Below are 20,519 nucleotides of genomic sequence, written 5' to 3'. Positions count from 1 at the left end.
AGAAACAATGGAGTACAAAGTACATAAAACCATCTTACCCTGTCCTTTCTTTCATTCTGTCCTCTCAATATTCACTCAGAACACATTGTATATATTTGGGGCATAGAGATATCATAAACACTGATACTCTCTTCTCAAATTATGTAATACTGCAAGCTGACAGTAAAGTAATTCCATTAATACCATTAGCAGATTATGCCTCTGTTGACAGTTAGGCTTCCAATTTATTGATCTGTTTTGTTATCTACACTATCAACATATTTAAATGTGCCTGTTGAAGCTTGTCAAAGTGAAAAATTACACTCATGTTCAGATCATGAGAAGAGATGGTTTCATTGTCCTTTGTTCTAGTGCCACTATATTATGCATATTATGGTCAATTCTGGAGGCCACACTTTAGGATGGACTTTGAAATTTTTTTTGAATATCTAGAAGATGGTGACCAGAGGGGAGGGAAAGAACTGGAATTTGTGTCATACAAGTAACAGATGAAGGCTCTTAAAATGTTGAGTTTACAAAAGAGACAATAAACAGGTGACATGGTGGTGGTACCTGAATCTTCAGGCTGTACATCATGTGAAAAAGACAGCATATTTATTCAGTATCACTTCAGAGGGTAGAATTAGGACCAGTGGGTGGAACTACAATTTTAGCATTAATTCACTCCACAGATACATAGTGAACGTTTCCTACATGCCAGGCATTAAGCTAAACACTTGGAATGAGGAGCTCAGATTCCACTGGGATTAACAGTTTAAAGCAATATAATCAGTTCTACCTACAATGGAGAAATGGAAGCAGAGAGGAAGGACTGACCAAGATTCAAGCAAAAGGCAGAAGAAAGATTGGAAGGGATAGAGGCTCTCATGAAGGATGTCAGCCCAACAAAAAGGACCTTCTACCAACTTGAACTGTCCTACTATGGAATAAGCTACCTCCTGAGCCTCTTCTAAGCTAGCGAGTATCTCAACTTTAGAGACATTTAAGCAGAGAAGCTATTGCTGCATTGGGTAAGAGGCTGAACCAGGTGGTTTTTAAGGTCTCATCTATCTCTAAAAATCTATTGTTCTAACTCCAACTGGATGTTCTATTGACCAAGTAGATATTCTGATTTAACTCTTAGAGAAGCAGAATATTTCATTTACCAGGTCTTCCCAATAGCAGTGTTCTGGTTAATGGGGGTTTTCATATATGTACCTCAACTGAAGTATAAGACATAAATTTCAAAGAAATATTAGCCATCCTACCTATTTTTCCTCCACCAACAAGATTTTTTAAATCCAAGTCAAATTATAATGATTTTTGTTGATAGTAGACCATGGGCATTCACCAGAGATATGTCTGGAGACTCAAATGTGTGAATAATACTTGAGCGTATGATTTTCTCCATAAAATAAAGTAATGATTCTGTAACTATGGGGATGAAGTAATTTATAAGGCTATTAAATATTGCCACTAAAATAAATTATGCTTTCTGTACTATAAAATGTGATATTTTTCAGCACTTACTGTGTGCCAGGCACTGTTCTAAATGAGATGCATGTATTAACTCATGTAGTTTCTCCCAATAAACCTTTGAAGTAGGCACTTTTAAAAAATTATCCCAGCCGGGCCAGGCGTGGCTCAGCGGTTGAGCGTCAACCTGGGATCCAGGCGATTGGGGTTCGATTCCCAGTCAGGGCACATGCCCGGTTGCAGGCTTGATCAATGACTCTCTCATCATTGATGTTTCTATCTCTCTCTCCCTCTCCTTTCCTCTCTCTGAAATTAATAAAGATATATTTTTTAAATAAAAATAAAAAATTTCCCCATTTTATGGATGAGGAAATTGAGACACATAGGGGCTAGATAATTTATGCACCTAGCAAGTGGGTTTCAAACCCAAGCAGTGTGACTTCACACTCTCAAACACTGCACTATGCAGTTACCTTGTACTCAACTGGGTCTACAGAGGAATACTTTCATGCACAGCGATGAACAGTGAGCAACACCACTGTAAAAAGATACAAGGTCTAAGTGGTGGGCTAAATGCACTCACTAATCAGTTGGTTCCATTCACCAGCTTTACTAGGCCCAATTCAAATTTTTACTTCAACAAAAGGCAAATTTCTCCATATTGTTGACCTTAATCATTTATGACAAATAGCTGGGACAGTGACTGTTGAATCCTGAATGCAAGAGCTCTGCTCTATCTATTGTTTTTGGATTAATCTGCTGCTCCTCCAATCATGTATTTCTCCTTTGGGATTTTATTTGCTAATTATCTAGCAGTTCTAAGAGAATTTCTTCTGGTCTCTCTGCATAACCACTATTTATTCCTTCTTAGGTACAAAATGGTGCTCCGTGAGGTGAAATAAATGAGTCGTGGCAGGTTGGAGAAAAATGAACTTGTTATTACACATCTTGCCCATAATTTTTTTTTTAATTTCTCCCAGATGATTGAGCTGAGATTCAATCCCTTTTATTGCCTTCAGTATTTTAGCCAAAATGAGACAGAATGCAAAAAAAGCAAAAAGAAAGAAAGAAATGCTACAGATATTTTTCTTCTTTTTGGTCTGAATGTTATACTGTCATTTAAATACTAGTTAGGAAGATAAATGTCTCATCTTATTGTTTCTCAATTATGAGCCATTTCTTTCCCCCCTGTCTTCAGAATTCAGTTATCAACCAGGGCTCAATCATTTCTGCCACTAACCAACTTTGCAGTTACTGCATTCATTAATATCTGCTGCATGTACACCAAACACATTGAAAATGCACACTTCAAGCACTGCCCATTCATTCTCCTAGAAATGCATCATTACCTAAAGGAGTAAACCCTTTAACCTATATCAGCAATCGAAGAGTTCAAGTAAATGATGATGTAAATGAGTCCAAATTATAGTGCACTCAGATCAGAACTCATGGACCCATTTGCCCTTGGCTTATAAATTTCTCTTTGGAAGCAATGGCCTGTTTGTAAATAATATAAGAGACTAATTGTCCTAAACCCCTCCCCTTGTCACTAAGGTTTGATTGGGCCAAAATGAAAAACACAATATACCTATTTGTATGGGCACAAAGACACATCCACACTTCAGTGTTGTTTATAATGCAGAAAGAAAGAGAAAGAGAAGAAAGAAAAAGAAGAAAGAAAAAAAAGAAAGAAAGAAAGAAAGAAAGAAAGAAAGAAAGAAAGAAAGAAAGAAAGGGAAACTGACCTAAGTGTCCTTCAATAGGGAAATGGGTAAATAAATTATGATATATCCATCAATTGAAATGCTATGCAGACATTACAAATGAGATAAGTAGATAAGTTTATTCTAATCATTTTATTTTTCAATTACAATTGACATACAATATATTAGTTTCAGGTGTACACCCCAGTGATTAGACATTATATAACTTACTAAGTGATCATCCCAATAAATCTCATACCCATCTGATACCATACATAGTTATTAGAATATTAATCACTATATTTCCTAAGTTTATTCTCATAAAAATATAAATATATGCAAAGAAATGATAAAGATCAAATTCAGTATAGTGGATACTTTTGGCCTAGAAGAAAGAGTATGCAACTAGGGAGGGGTAGATAGGCAGACTTCAACTAACTTCATAATGTTGTTTTTTAAGTTTTGTTGCAGGTACACAGGTGGTCTTAACATTATTTTTTATATCTTTCTGTGCATCTGAATTATTTACTATTTTTTTAATTCTTTGAGCAACTGGCTAGGAAATTCCTGCTGAAATAAAGTCATTGAGAATATATTTCATTATGATGCATAGAAATTGTTTTCTGTGTTAGATGAGAATAATGTGATATGAAATGAGCATAAATGTCAATGGGTGATGTTTTGATCTTAGAAGGCCTTGATTATTAGGGGGAAAGCTATTGGTGTGTACATCAAAGGAAGATAATTGGGGAGAAAGGATTATAAAACATATATCCTGATTGGTTTAGCTGGGAATTTGGCCCAATGATCTTTAGAGTAACTTTAGCTCTAGAATTCTACAATGCTATATAACTAATGCTGGCATCCATTTTCACCAAGCTTCTGATCTCTTTGGCCAACAATCTAGTTGTCACCCTGATCAGGCCTAAGCTTCAGTTATTAGGGAAATATATCTTGAGTGCCTACCATGTATCAGGCACTGTGCTGGCTGCCAAGAGGGCTACAAAAATGAATCAGGCATGGACTTTGTCCTCAAGAACATCCAAGTAACATGGGGAATACGGATAAAAGGTCAGCTCACCTTAATGCAATATAACAAGCTCTATAGCAAAGGTATGAGCAAAGTGCTTTTGGCAGTTAGCCAAGAAAGCACTTTGATGAGGGCAGAGGAGAGTCAGAAAAGATTTCACAGTAAACATGATATTTTCTCTGGATCTTGTAGGATGAATAGGGATAATTCAGGCAGAAGCAAAAGCATAACCAAAGGCATAACATGTGAAAGTGTGTAGCATATTTCAGTGAACAGTGAATAGTAATCCAGTATGACTGGATCATAAGAGAATGTAGCCAAGATCATAAAGACTCATACACAAGAAGTTGTATTTTTGTCCTGTAGGTATCAGGGAACTATCAGAGAATATTAAACAAAGAAGTAGCGTATCAGATTTACATTTGGAAGGATCACTGGATAAACTAGAGAGACGAAACCAGTAGATCAGTTAGGAGGCAATGTAGTCCAGACCAAAAGTTGATGGGAGCCTGTCCAAGGACAATGGTAATGAGAATGGAAAGAATACAAAAGGACAGATTCCACAGGCATTTCTATGTTAGAATAAACATGGCATAACAAGTAAAAACAAAATGTTCTGGCTTGAATGTTAGGTGCTTTACTGATAGAATTTAGAGGGAAAGCCAGGCTTTACAAGGAAGATAATATATTTGGTTTAGAAATGTTTAATCTGGAAGTGTCTATGGGACAATCAGGTGAAAATGTCCATCAGCAAGACTTGTTTACTTTCTCCCTAAAACACATCTTGAATCCAACCTCTTCCCTCCACCTCCATTCCTCCCAGCCTAGTCCATGCCACAACCATCTCTCCCCTGGACTATAAGTCTCCTTAACAATCTCCTTGTTTCCACTCTGGCCCACCTTAGTCAGTTCTTCATATAATAGCTAGAATAATCCTTTAAATTTTTAATTCAAATCTTATCACATCCTGCCTCAAATTCTCCAATAGTTCCTTATCATGTGTAGAATAAATCCAAACTTTTTACCATGACCTAGAGAGTCCTAATAGATATGACCTCTGATCATTCTCCTAAGCTCTTTTTCTACCAAACTTGTTTATTCATTTGGCTTCAGCCATTTTGGCTTCCTTTTTGTTTTTTTCTGTTCTTCATGCTCCAGTCTCAGTGAACCATTTCAGTGACTCAGTGAGGGCCTCAGTAAGGATTTGATTGCCATAAACACAATGTATAGTTCCCACAGTCATAGCCCTGGGAGTTCCAGCCTTCTGGAATTATTTGAGCAGGTCTAAGCACATCTCAAAAAAGATGCAATGTAGCTGGCCAAAGTCCAGAGAAAAGCAACTAAATAAACAACCAAAAAAACTGAGACAGGGACCAGCATACCCCATTGAAGGACACCTGAAACATGGCATATGTTTATAATTTTTACCATGTTATCTTCCTTTTGGTCAAATATTACTTTAGAATTTTTCTCTAAGGTTTTCACTTCTCAGGACCTAAATCTCAACTGAATTGGAAGTCATGGAGTCATAGAGACCATGCCTCCTTTATATTCTCCAGAATATTTAACATAGAGCTACAAGAATTTAGTACATGTTCTAAGGACCACTTAAATAGAGATAAAGCTTAATGGAATTAAATTCAAAAGGGTAAAGATGAGGGAAACTTGACTTGGTAGAAAGAATTAACAGTTTTAGTTTGGCCTCAACCTGAGTTGACAGAGGGACTCTGTTCACTGGGTTATATTCTTCACACCTCCAGTAGAGTGCTTTAAAATTGTGAAAAGAAGAATGAAAGACTAAATATGTTCATGCAAACTCACACAGCATTGATAGAAAATAATGCTCCAGTGGCAAAAAGTAATTTTCATTTTTATTCTGTCTTTCTCATATATCTGGATGGTCACATTTATTTCTAGAAACTCCAATTTAAGAGACATTGCTAACTAGAATGTGCCTATGGAAGAAAGACCAAAATTGTGAGCAGTAGCATTACATGTAGGAAATACTATTACATGTAGGTAGAGCTAGCCTGATGAAGAGATGAGGAGGGGCATAATAACAGCCTTGCGATATTTGAAGGACCATCACGTAAAAGAAGGAACAGAATTGCTTTGTATAGCTCTAGTGGGTAGTACTAAAGGGTGGGAGTTATAAAGAACCAAATTTCAGTTCAGAATAAGAAAGTGCTTTCTTACAATAATTAATACCCCATGCTGGAGGGGGCTGACTAAAATGGTTGTACACTCCCTTTCAATGGTCTTTTTTCAGGCAGGTAAATGATAATCACATAGCAGGATATTGTCATGGAGATTTCTGTATTGAGACAAAGCTTGAACTAAGAAAGTGTTTTTCAAACTAGATTGCAACCCATTAGTGGAGCCATGAAATCAATTTAGTGGATTCTGATCAGCATTTTTAAGTGAATTAGTATAGACTAGAAAATATCAGAGAGCATCACAGAAAGCAAGGATGAATGTGGTTTGAGAAATCTATTTTGAAACCATGTTTATATATGTATGAATATATCTACTGGGTTGCAGAGGAATATGCTTTTCTTACTGTGGATTGCAATAAAAAATGTTTGAAACCCAGTGCACTGTGGCCTCTTATCTAGTAGCTCTAAGAAGTTTTATCTCTGTTGCAGAGGTCCAAAATTGCTGTCTATGAGAAAATGTGGTCTTATATGAAATCAGCAGAGCCATCTGTGTTTACCAAAACAACAGCAGACGGCGTGGCCCGAGTGCGGAAGTCCAAGGGAAAGTTCGCCTTCCTGCTGGAGTCAACCATGAATGAGTACATTGAGCAGAGAAAACCATGTGATACGATGAAAGTTGGTGGAAATCTGGATTCCAAAGGCTATGGTGTGGCAACCCCTAAAGGCTCAGCATTAAGGTGGGTGGAATAATATAACAATATCCGTGTTGTTATAGTATTCCACCTACCCTGATGCATTTTGTTGTCATTTTCTTTCTTGTGGATTTTGAGGTAACTTAAAAGTTTAAAATCTACAATATTCCATGGAGTTAAATAAGACGGTAAATTATGGTTTCATCTATTTAATGCATCCTTTTTTTTTTTAATGTTCTTTCTCTGTGTTGTCCTCTCTGACTGTTTGTTGCTGTTTTAATTTTACAGTTCAACGGCTTTTTCAATTTAAATGGTAAAAGCCAAGTTATGGTGCCATATGTGACGAATGTTAATTGCATGGATGTGGTGTTCTTGTTACTTTTTTCTCAAAGACAATTTCCCCATCCCGCACACTTCAGTTTTGAGCAAATGTTATCCTCCATGCCACCTTCCAATATTTAACCCTGTATTTGCTGTACAGACATTTTTATAGCTCCACGTTCTGTGAAATTTAGCCAATTTGTCCTCTTGTGCTCCTTTTTATACGTTAACGATTTCCTAAGCATTTGTGCATTTTCTTACAAGTTATGTTTTATCGTTTCAAGAAATGCTGTTAACCTGGCAGTATTAAAACTGAATGAGCAAGGCCTCTTGGACAAATTGAAAAACAAATGGTGGTACGACAAAGGAGAGTGCGGCAGCGGGGGCGGTGACTCCAAGGTCAGCCTCAATGTCACCACAACCGGGTACCCTTAGTGACGAGTAATCGGCAAGACTGTTATCTTATTATTGAGGAGAGAGCACAAGACTCACACAATAAAGTGGAATGACCAGGTTATTCCCCTGCCTGGCAGCTTTGGGAACCAGAAAGACTTCAGGGCGCTGCCTGCATTTTTGATCTAACTTGGGTCCCTTCTTAAACTCCCAGACAGAGGCTCCCTATCCACACCCCTTCCTCCCCCCCACACACCAGACTGGTTGCCTTATGAAGGCTATGGTGTGGGTTTCACTGTCCTAGGCTTTCAAGAGCCCAAGGCTTTCCTTAAGACTGTCCCCGCCTGCCTCAACTGAGTGGTGTGAGAAATCAAATTCATTATTAAAAAGTCAGGTTACAGTCTCTTTTTGCCCCCTAACGCATGATGCTGCTCACAGATGTTGGCTGGTTGATTAGAGTTGGCTTCTTCAGTTATGTGTTTGAGTGATGAGATGTTGTTTTCTATATGTGATGGCCTATTTAAGCTGGCCCCACTTAACTTGAAAGCCAAATAACAAGCTAGGTTTCAAGTTAAATAGGGTCTTTCTTCAGTAGGCCACCTCATATATAGATTTTGCAAACATTTTGTATATTTAAACAAGTGCGTCGCCTGTTATACTCTGTGTGTATGAATACCTGATTTGACTTCCTTAGCCATGTTCTTGGTTCAGGTAGGTCAAATTGTTATCCAGGCTGCCATCATGAGAAAACCCATCTTACTTGGCATTTCTTTGACTCCTTCATGCTCTTTGGGGCTAGTAATAATGAATAGCCTTCCTCTAAGCAACAAGAAATGGAGGCAAGATCAGAAGCCATGTTACCAACTGATGGAAGGACACATTGGGTAAGTACAGGAGAGGACCTGAAAACAGAATTCTCCATGGCCCAAAGAGAATAAGAATTATATTGAAACATGTAAGATCGGCTCTTGTACAACCAAGAATCATGGGCATCTTAAGGTGAAGAACAGTGTTTCCCAACCACAGGCCAGCAGACAGGCAAGCCAAAACTTTTCTCCTCAGAGACAATGGTTACACCTCTACTCCTCTCTTTCCCTCTCCATTCCTCAGGATCCTGACAGAAAAGTTAGTTTACCAGTCTGCAGTATAATATGGGTTTAGAAACACTAATACAGAGTACATTCAAAGAAATAAAATTAAGAATAACTTTATTCAGTACATAATCTTACCAAGCATTGGCGAGGTCTTTTATTGTAAAACCTTAAGTAACCAGAACTCACCTAACCAGTACCCCAGTTAACTGAATTGAGGCTCCCCTCACTACTCCACATTGATGAGAAAGCAGCAATAGTACTAAAAGAGAAGACTGCAAGGAATTGACTTTTTTAATCACTTGCCAAGAGATGACCTGTGGTTAGGTCACATTCAGCTTTGTCTCCTATATCTTCTCTCCATCTGGATTGACCCTCAAACATTAGAGGCTTCTTCCCTGAGGAAAGAAAGTGAATACAAGCATTTTAAGGAAAAAATGTTAGCCAAGAATGAAACAAAATGAGTATTGAAAATTCCATTCATCCATTATGGATTCAAATTAATCATGGTTTTACTATGTGTCAAAAAGCAGTAACTTCCTTTCCCACCTATGTGAACTAATGACATTGACAGTTGAGCCAAGCTTTTGGCCCATTTGAGTTTTGGAATGGCTAGCCTGATGCCTAGAGTATTTAGCACCTTCTTCCTGGTCTTTTTCTTGTGTTAATAGCAGGCCACGGAGACCCTAATTATATCATTGAAGTGAGTTTTGGAATGAAAATTGAGCTGGATTGGATGCATTGCTCTGAGGAATTCATCATTCATACTCAGCATGGTTAAAAAAGGAGCTATGGACTGTTTCAAGATGACTCTAAAACATCCACATGATGCCAAGTGCCCAGAAGTTTTCAAATAACCAAATGTTTGATGTTACATAAAAATCTACACACATTTGGCTGAATTTTCACTTTTTTCCCAAATGTTTTGGTATCATGAAGACCCATAAAACTTTAGACCAGCTATTTACTAATTACAACCAGCAATCAACTTTTTTCCTCAGCTGATACTGCTGCAAATTTATCAAGTAACTTAATCGCCAACCCACAATTTCCAGATTACATGATTTTCAATATGCAAATAGAAAAATATTTCAGTAGATCTTAAATGCTTTCAACTCCTTTGACAATAGTGCTACTTGCCAGGTATCCTTCAAATCACCTTTTTCAGTCATTCCTCCAGCCAACCTTTTGAAATAAGTCAACTGTTTTCTCAACCATGGATAATAGTATGATCAGTGCGGCATATCCAATGATTGCTTATTCTGTTTCTGGATTACCAACGAGCTTGCCTTTATTTTCTTCCTTCTTGCTACCTGCTGTTTTCTGAGAGTGAGCAAGAGAAGGGGCAAGAGATGAACTTGACTCTGTTTTACCACTATTTAGTGGTGATGCCAAAAACAAATCGATGGAGAAGAAAGTAGAAAAGGCAGTGAAACTTCATTAATTTGGAGACCTCTAATTTATAATCTGTGATAAACTGGACAGGAACCAGTCTACAGTCTAACTTTATATTATCAGGGATGCAGCCAAGAGAGGTTTGTTAAGCAAATGAAGAGTTTGGACTAGATTGTCATTTGAATTTTTCCTTAAGAGAACAAACTTTTTTCAAATGTTGGAAGCATTTATTAGATATAATTATATTTATTACAAATAAATCTGCTAAAGTAGTGCTCACAAAGACCTCCACAAAGGCAATGTTTTATAGTGAGTTTGAATTACAAAGAAGACTTAAAGTTATAAAACTGTCATTCTTCAAACAGATTTTGTAATTCAGGATTTTTTCATTCAAACAACCGCTCCCCTCTGTTAGTCCAAATCAGTGAGCTTTAACTGTATTAGTAAAATGGCTTGAGAATTACACTTCTTTATTATATCCCATCCCCATTTAACATGACAAGTGACTGTTGAATATACCATCATCTAAGAGAGAAAGTGAGACCCAGAGATGGTGGTGTCTTTGAGAAGGTCACATAGCTAATGCTGTCACAAATCTCTGCAGACCTTCAGGGTCACCTCTAGTGATAATATTGCAGATAGCAATTTATCACATCTAACCATCCAATGAGCAATGTCAACCTGATTGCATGTGATAGATTTCCATAAAAATCAGGTTCATTCTCAACTACCTTGGTTACAAAGCAAATGCATATTTAAGCCATTCTAGACCTCAGTAGTGATTGCTAAAAATAACAGTAATCACAAAGCCTGACATTTATGAGTGCTTTTACTTTTTCAAAAACACTTCCACACCGATTATCTCTGGAACCATAAGAGGGAGAAAAACCTATACTACTGATCTCTTTGTCTGTCTCCTGCAACCTTTAAGTACTGATAAATGGGCAATTATGTTAAATTGTTGACTTTTCCCCCCTGGCATGACACATTACACATTCTAAGCCTATTCTCAGAAAGTTACAATTCTATGGAAGGAACCAGCAACTTTTCAGGTTGTTTTAAATATGCACATGTTTAAACTAATGAAATATTTATTTATTTTATTTTATTTTATGACTACAAGGAACTAATTCAAGGTCAGTCACTGAATTAGCCCCTGAACCAGACCTACAGGCTAGAACTAAAATACTTCATTTTACCCATTTCCTGAACCTGGGCTAATAGAGCCCAAACAAATCAGAATTGATCCTTCCTTGAAGGACTGTAAGTGTGCAGGCAAGGATCATGAAAATTAGAGCTGTGGTATGGGAATTTTTAACCTGAAAATCACCCTTTTGTGTTAGTGCTTTATTACAATGTGTATGCAAATGTAGTAATTAAGAACCAGTAGGTTGGTTCAGAGATAAACTCAGTTCACCAGGGGTCTGTGACACAACCAATGAATGTCTGTCACTGTAAATCACAGCAGAATGGGAATTTAGCTGCTGAATTACCTCATAAACACATCAGCCTCCCTCTATAGCTGCCTGTCACTTCAAACTTTCAAATTCTTCTGAAAGAAGTACCACCATGCTTCATTATCTTCATCTTGAGTAAAGGACACCAGATTAGCTTTCCCTTGCCGCCCTACCTTACTAGACTACTAGACAGGGTCTGGTTAGTGAAACAAGCTATTTGTGACTGGGGTGACAAGGCATTATACACCTTATCTCACCTCACCCTAGAATTGCCCTAGCTTTAGTTCTATTCAGGGATTTAAATAGACTTCCAGTGTCCATATTTTCTAAGCTGAAAATCATCACACTTTACATGCTTTGTGGAACATTGGAACAGGGTGTTTAAGTGGGACCATTCTGAACCGCTTGACTGGAATGAGAGTTGTACCATAGGTGCCTTAACTTGTAAGACATATAGGGAAGTAAGGGATGAGGATAGAATACGCAGTTAAACTTCCATTAATTAAATAAATGAAATAAATCATTCTATGACCATTATGATGTATAGAATATTGATAGAGAAATGCGGTTTTATAATCTTCAAATATATACAGGCACCAGATTATACTAGCCAATGTAATGCTAGGAAAGAACTTAGGGAACTTGTTTTAATAAATTCAAACCATGACTTGCAAGTGAAATTAGTTGCTTCCTTCCACCTGGGTGCTTTTAAAGTACCTAAAAACCATTTGTTCTCTTAAGAAATTCAAACACGATTCTCCTCCCTATCACTAGCAAGCTTTTTTTGTAATCCCATACATTTGCTTAGCAAGTCCTCTATTCAAAGACAGTGAAAAGTTATACTTTAGGACAGCCCATTTCCAAATGCCCTCGGCTTCCTATTCAGTGGTACATAGATGAACAAGGTGATACTGTTTCTCATATGCATAAATGACATCCTCAGTTTTGTGTGTATTTCTTCTTCTTCTTCCATGTATGTCTACAATTCTCCTCTCCTATGCCACCATCTCTTAACCACTTCTCTTCCACACCCAGAAGTCTTTTACATCTTGGGCCTTGATAATGGATGTTAATCTGCATCTGCCTTTTATCTGCAACAAGATGGACCTTTTATTGGCAGGAGCCATCCCCAAAGGTAGACATTTTGGATGCCCAGGGTTAAGATGGATCCCAATGACTCTTTATTGACACTGTTATGTGTGTAGGCAAGAATCATTACAGATCGATGGCATTTCCTGGGTCTTGGAAGAAGTCCCCATGAATCACCGAGACTGGTTTGGGATCAAAGAGTAGGGTGAGTATATTATGCTCTTCATTGATTTGCATGTCTCTGTGCCGGTGCTGCCTCCTGGAATGGAAGTATGAAGAACCTGACAATTTTCTTTTCTGGTAGTGACTAAATTTGCTCCTTGAACTTACTCAGGTCTTTCTCCCAAGAGCAAGCCCTCACTTTCTCTCAAGTGGCAGCTTCAAGCAAGGGACCTCTTTGCCTTAAGAACTGAACCAGTTCAGTGACTGCCAGAACCACTGATTTTGCAAGATGGTGTTAAAGAATAAATTCTACCACTGGAAAAAATTGTAATCCAAAAAGAAAACATTTTTTTAAAATTAACCCATTCTAGTGATGTTTTAACCTTTAAATTGACTGTGTGGCCTTAACATGCTTTCTATGATTAAGACATGATTATTTGCCTTCGGTGTTATCCTGATAACTTGAATGTGTTTCTTATTGAAAAATAATGACCAAGTGTCCAACGCCAGAGCTACAGAAAGAGCAGCAGGAGTAAAAAGCCTGAAGGTAAGAATGCTGTTATACAATTGCCAAAAGGAAAGACACCATTGCAGTGGCATAGTGCAAGGGTGTGTGTCTATGCCCTCTCTGCCCCTCTAAAACCAAATCAATTGGTTTCCTTTCATTTGGAGAGGAGGTTATAGAACCACACTCTCTGAAAGGTACAATAGCCTACAGAAAAGGAACATGAAAGATTTGAAACTAACAAATGCATTCGGTGAGGGTGGGAACTGAGGTTGGTGGAGTAGGGTGGGGGCAGATTTCTTTTATGAAGAACAACTGAAATCTATTCCCTTTTGACTTTCTAGAGAGCGGTATAGCAATTGGCCCTTGGCACATGAGGCAAATGCCTATTGGTCAGAAGTGGCAAAAGTGTGGACCAAGTCTAGATTTACCTTAAAGCTCAATTTCACCTGGCCCTGAAGCAGATGTTTCTCAAAATATAGACATAAGGCAATAGCATACTTTACATTTTTAAAAAATACAAAGAGACCGAATGAGAGAGAGAGACTGACTCTGCTGGTGTGTCTTGTCTAGCATCACTGCTGAAAATGCAGATAAATGAATGCTAGAATGCTCGATAGAAGAGGGCGGTATGTGCCCTGGCATGGCAACCAGCTTTCAGATCTGATGTATAGGCTCCATTTGTTTCAGTCTATTGGGGTGTAAGCTGAATTGGTTATTGTTCTAAGGGTCCAGGGAAGGCTATGGGGGGGAAGAGGATGCTGGCACCCATCAGATTAAACTCTCGCTAAATATTTTGCCTAGAGTCACGGGAATGAACTAAATGTCTTCAGAAATAGTTGTCATGTCAGTTTCTGGTAAAGATTACTTTTTGTCTATCTCCTCAGCCTATGCCTCTTTCTCAGTGCCATTGGGATATCTAAAGAAAGCATACTTATACATAATAAAAAGCCAACCAAATTTGATAGTTTGAATTTTTAATGGATTTTAAAACCAAGTTTTCAAGTGAATCATATCAATTATAAATTTGGGAAAGTATCTGCAGTTACATTTTAACCAAAACTGGCTTCTCCAAGAGCTTAGCATCTTCCCTCAGCTCCTTCTCTCTGTCAGGGACAAATTGAATAAGAAGTCTTCTCAGACAAATTGAGATATGTGAGATAGTCCACAACCAATAATGGTTTTGGATTCCTGTTCTAGAGGGAGAGGTTGGACAACGGCCCAGTTTGGCAGAAATCCATCAGTGAAATTCACAACTTGTAGAATCAAACTGTCTATCACTTTGAATTTGAGAGGTTATCATTTGGAAATGCATTGGCTTTACCCACATATCTACAAGTGACTTAGGGGCTGCTTCTCTAGTGTAGATGCTCATCAATAGGTTTCAATCACTAGCATTCTTAGGCCCTTAGTAAAATGATTCACAGCTTTCAACTCCTAATGTTACATGCATGCATTATTGAATTTGCTCTTTGCACAGATATTAAATTATGATCTCATTAGCAAGGAGTTAAATAGGTTTGAGCTACATTTGTGAACTACATAGATATAAATACTCTCTCAGAGGGAGCTTCTAGCAGCGAAGTACTGCATAGCTCTGCAAATCATTGTAGCTGCCCCTGTGAAATGAGGGTCACCTAGGTGGCCAGAGTCTAGTAATGCCAACAGTCATATGAGCATGCTCCCTGGTTGTGGAGAAAGCTCAGGCTTTCTCCAAAGGTAGAGGGATTGAAATAAACCCCCCTTGTCTTAGAATCTTGCATCCAGAAACCCCTGTGAAAAGAAATGGGTAGAGATTTTTTCCAGACACTAATAGAGTCTAGGGTCTGTGTTGAAATGCCACAGCCTCCAACAGCTGCTATATGGAGAGGTAAATACTTTCACTACACATATCCCAAGGTAGCCTACAGAGAAGAATATAAGGAGCTTAGAGTAAATTTTTTCATCCAGCAAAGACTCTTCTCTTGTTTAGTCCTCAATTGGCTTCAACTTAATAAATCAAAGACCTACCTGGGCAGAGAGGTGTGCAGCCGCTTATCTGTATAGCAGGTCGTCAAATAACATGGTTTAATTCAACATCATTTCATTTTAACAATGAGACGCCATAGGAGTTTAACTCTTGTTTATATCAATTAGCCTTTGGTAATATTGATTTTGTTATACATCATTTCCCTTAAAGTTGCAGAACCTATCAATGACATTTTAAGTGAGGACTTATTGTACATGCCTGTGATTTCCTGAGTGATTCTAGGAGTTCTCCAGAAAAGGCTAGAAAAACAAGTGAGCTATTGGTAAAGGTCACTTGTCACCATTAAAACCTGAAATATCTTCAATAAAAAAGCCAGAGAAAGAGAGGATGACTGTCTTCCCTCCACTGGGCCAAAGATAATTCTAATAAATTGTTCCAAAAAATCACTAGGTACCAAGAAGCAAGTGTGAGTAATTTGTAATGAGGTTTGGATGAGGCATAGGCTGAGGGGAGAGCTTCTAGCTTAGGTTGTGATAAGTTTTCATTTTCATTATCCAGATATTGTGTTGTTAGAGCAGGTTTCTAATTGACTATGCAAGTACATCATCCTTATGCATATATTTCTTTTACTTCTCTCTGAGCTCATCCTTCTCCATAACCTACATATTTACACATATATCTACCCCTCCTAAGGGCTTTATTGAAGATCTTCTGGCATCATTAATTAAACAGACAATTGCTCTTTAGGTGTCCCTGCTCAGAAAGGAGAAGTGAAGCCATTTAGAACAGAATATACCCCATAGTCTCTTGGGTGGATGAATCATTCTACACCATGGGTTCTTATATTTTTCAGGCCTAGAGCCACATCTATAGTACAAATTCTTATCTCAGCCCTTCCAGGATCACTATTTAGAATAATCAACTTGGTTGTTAATTCATAAGGCCATTTTTTCTTCTTGTCCACTATGGGGAAACTCAGCACCGTCACACCACTCTTGCCTCATCTCTTTGTTCATAAGAAAGAATCTAACATGGCTCCAACTACCTATTTTAAGTGTATCTTAAAATTAAAATTGAAAAAACATGGACAGTTCTTTCAAAATACATATATCAAAATTTTTAGTTATTTTAAAAAAATAAACAGTTTCTACTTTCACAGGGGGAAAAAAAATGGTCTTCTTATCATACGTAATGTTGGCCATCACTAAGATAAGAATGAACTTTGAAATGGCTGGTTGTTACAACCCAGGAACAAGCTGGGAACCTAGACAACTGCCACCTGGGGTTGGATGCCTTGGGTTAGTGAGTACAGTCCTTTGTAGTTGAGTTATTGCCAGGTGTGGATGAGAGAGATAAGCAGAAATTTGTGTCAGCCAGTTATGTTGTTTTGTTTTGTTTTAAATAGAACTCAATTTCAAGGCATTATGAATTACATCACTACCACTATTTTTTTTTTTTTTTCAGAGAGAGGAAGGGAGAGGGAGAAAGAGAGTTGAAACATCAATGGTGAGAGAGTCATCACCAATCGGCTGGCTGCCTCCTGCATGCCCCCAACCGGGGATGGAGCCCACAACCCGGGCATGTGCCCTGACTGGGAATCGAACTGCGATCTCCTGGATCCTAGGTTGTTGTTCAACCAGAGCCACACCCAGCCAGGCACTACCACTATTTTAAAAAATAGACATTATTCCATGACTTTTCCCCACACTCAAGAATCCATCCTGTCACAAGTCAGCATGACCTTCCCATACTTTTAAATGACTAATTCACATTTACTCTTACCCTCTCCATCTGATCAACAATCCATATACATTTTATGACATAGATGCAATAAATCAATTTATCTTAAAAGAACTTTACACTCCTTCCCCCACCCTTGAACATTTTTTAAACAAAATGGAACAAATATTTGGGGTTTGTAAACAGTTCTTTGTGTCATTTCCCGTTTCTCAGGAAGTTGTGTATTTTAACAAGAAATGTTGCTCCAACTTAAAGGTGTGCAATTCTAATGGGGGAATTTCAAGTAAAAGGGACAAAAATATTTCTGGATGGGGAGACATTTCCAGACCCGCTGAAATTACATCACAAAGCTCTCCTGTTCTCTCTCTAAGCCTGCCACCCATGCCTTTGTCTTAGGAGGGCTCTCTTCAGCAAAAAGTTCATAGCAAGCCCTTCAGAGGAAAGAATGCCTAACTAATTTCCATGATAGGAATCTGACCTACTTTGTTTAATTCTTTCTGTTCTCTATTGAGGTGAGTACAATAAATATTTCTGACTTGTAATTCTCTTAGGTACCAGTTAAGGGCCGACAGTAATTGCTTTGAAACATTACCCTGGAGACATAGTGCTACACCACAGTGACAGGACCCAGCTGCAAGATATGCCCTTGCTAGATTGATAGTTATTTGGAGTACGGTGGTCCCTAAAGAAAAAATTCATTATGAACATCCAAGCCCAAAGAACAAAAATAAGGAGAACTGCTACCATTATGTGTGTTCCATTGGAGAACACACAATACAGAGTTGGAAGTATATTAATTTGCCTTCTGGCTTGCTCCATAATTCTGTACAGGCTTGACCAGAGTGCTTATCCTATCTGTACTTCAATTCCGATACTTATAAAGTAGTGACCATGAATTTACCTTCTTAGAGTGATCATTAAACTTGACCAGTAATAATAGTTATTATAATAATTATGTGAAGTACTAGGCTGAAAAACAAAATGCTCAAAGAGAGTTACCTACTCAACAAATATTTATGGAGAAAACTATTATTCTAAGTGAGGATAATAATACATAAGCCATGGTTCCTGCTCTTGAGAAGTACACAGATGTAGTGGGAGTTATAAGACACAGGCATAAATAAGAAGGCAAGGTAGAAGATGAAGGAGGGGAGAGGTAATATTGGAGCAGGGAGTAAAAATGGCTTTGTGGAGAAAGTGACATTTAAAATAATCGAATGACCACCTAATTCCACATCCTTTAAAATACCAAATGGTGTGCATGTGTCTGTGTTCAGGGAAGAGTGTCAATAGATTTGGTTGATTTGAATTGGGCTAGGCAGTACATCCAGTAAGGTACAGTAAGAGAGGAAATTACAGCAGTTTTTCTCTGCCATCGTGGGAATGTATTCCACCCTACAGCACCATACTGTTCTAGGAGATTTGCCCTTTAAAGTACTTTCTTTTCTTGGCAGCTATCCTAACCTTGTTAAGTAGTATTATCTGTGATTTCTGATTACAGCTTTATGCTCCTTGGCTCTGCTGCTGCTTGAAATGTTTGTTTTTCTCCTTCATTTTTATTTAGAAGTTTCCAAATGCATATTGGTTCCCTGCCAGATTTCATAAGCCCTGTGATTTTTTTTTTCCAATCAAAGACTAAACTTCGAGAGTATATCATTTGTCAAATTTCTCTAAATTCCTGGAGCACCAAATGAGGTCTGGATGCTCTCAGGCAGGGTTCCTCAACCTGGGCACAATTGACATTTGGAGTTCTGTTGTGAGGAGCTGTCTTGTACATAGTAGGATCTTTAGCAGCATCCCTGGCCTCTACCCTCCAGATGCCCATAGCATCCCTCCACCTAGTTGTGACAATAAAAAAATGACTCTAGACATTGCCAAATGTCCCCTGGAGGACAAAATGACCCCCAGTTGAGAGCCATTGCTCTAAGGTAACCTCTACTGTAACTGTGGAGGCCATGGGAGTGGAGAGCACTTACCAGCCATTCTGTGGAAGCCACTGGATGACCTAAGGCAGATATCGGCCATTATCAGAAGTAGGATGCTAAATTGCCAACATACTAAGCCTAGGTTTTGTCAAGAGTGGATGGTGGCAGCCCAGAATAGGCCTGGCACAGGAAAAGCCTTCCTTCCTCCAAAACCAGTGCTTCTCAAAAATTCTTGTCACAGGAATCCATTACAGACTTAAAAATTATAGGGAACTCCCCAAACTTCTGTTTATATGTGTTATATCTATTAATATTCAGCATATCAAATACTAAAATTGAAGAATTTTAAAAGAATGTATTCATGGATTCAGTTTTAAAATAATAAACCTAATGTGTTAACATAATTAATGTACTTTTATGAAAAAATAACTATATTTTTCCAAAACAAAAATAAATTATCAAGGAGTGGCATTGTCTTATGTTCTTACAACTCTCTCTTTAATGTCTGGTTTAAAATAAGAGAATAGAATTCGCATTTCTGCTGTTTTATTCAATCTGTTGTGGTAACACATGTCATGTAGCCTCCATCATTAGGGAATGAGTGAGAAGGGGCAAGGGTATCTTAGTATTGTTATAAAAATAGTTTTGACCCCACTGGCCCTTTGAGGAAAAGGTTTCAGGGATCCTCTAGGGGTTCTTGGACCACACTTTGAGAACCACTGCTCTAAACTAACATGTCACACTTTTATCAACTCAGTTCATTTAAAGGTTGATAAACTTCTTTAAAACCCCGGATATCTAGGGGCGAGATCTCTATTTGGACCTTGGTGTGAGTGCCTTTAATCAGACTGCTCTCTTCCTGAGATCTAGTAGGAACAGCTGTACTGAAGAAATTGAATGACGTAATTTGAAGAACATAGTACCTTGAGGGAGGACAGAGGCTGGTAAGGGCTTAGAGAGCAGTCTGAGTACGCTGGGCCCTTTGCAATAAGAAAAGAGGTAACACAGAAAGGAGGAAGGAAATGCTTTGTACTTTTCCCTCTAGGTCTGATGGAATTGGTCACCCCTATGCCCTTTGAAAGCATCTCCCCTCCAATCTGAGCTAACTGCCAGAATCCTGAGCCTAGGAGCCAGTGCCTAGCTTAAGGTATAGAGCACTGGGGGAGAGGTGGTGGTGACAAAACAAAAATAATAGACAAGAGAGAGAAAGGGAAGCCAGACAGTGGGGATTAGGGGAGAAGGCAGTTCCAATACTTATGTCAGGGCCAGAGATGGCCTGTCTGTCCTTTAGAAGTCTACTATTTAACTTTCATGGCCAATAATATCTTAAAGAGGCTCAAAGTTTTGAGGATATTTTGTTTCTTTGCATTCTAAGCATCTCTAGTTGGCATTTGAAAAGCCTAAGGCTGTGAGCATTGATTGAAGGAACTTGTTTA

General features: G+C 38.2%; 1 protein-coding gene across 3 annotated transcripts in view; it reads left to right on the top strand.

Moving 5' to 3' along the window:
• The window catches only part of GRIA3 (glutamate ionotropic receptor AMPA type subunit 3), a 254,308-nt gene that overhangs the window by 221,786 nt on the left and 12,003 nt on the right, over window positions 1-20,519 (top strand). For 2 of the 3 annotated variants that reach the window (XR_013998000.1, XM_081125666.1), the window contains exons 13-14: window positions 6,834-7,081; window positions 7,642-7,756. Coding sequence is in view for 2 of the 3 variants with exons in the window: in XM_081125666.1 (XP_080981792.1) it covers window positions 6,834-7,081; window positions 7,642-7,756 (363 nt within the window). In the remaining variant the exon portion in view is untranslated. The remainder of the gene's footprint in view (window positions 1-6,833; window positions 7,082-7,641; window positions 7,757-20,519) is intronic. The other variant, XM_081125665.1, reaches the window with a different exon arrangement.

This window comes from Miniopterus schreibersii (assembly GCF_964146895.1).
Source record: "Miniopterus schreibersii genome assembly, chromosome: X".
Taxonomy (NCBI): Eukaryota; Metazoa; Chordata; class Mammalia; order Chiroptera; family Miniopteridae; genus Miniopterus; species Miniopterus schreibersii.
This window is presented reverse-complemented; position numbering and strand designations above follow the sequence as displayed.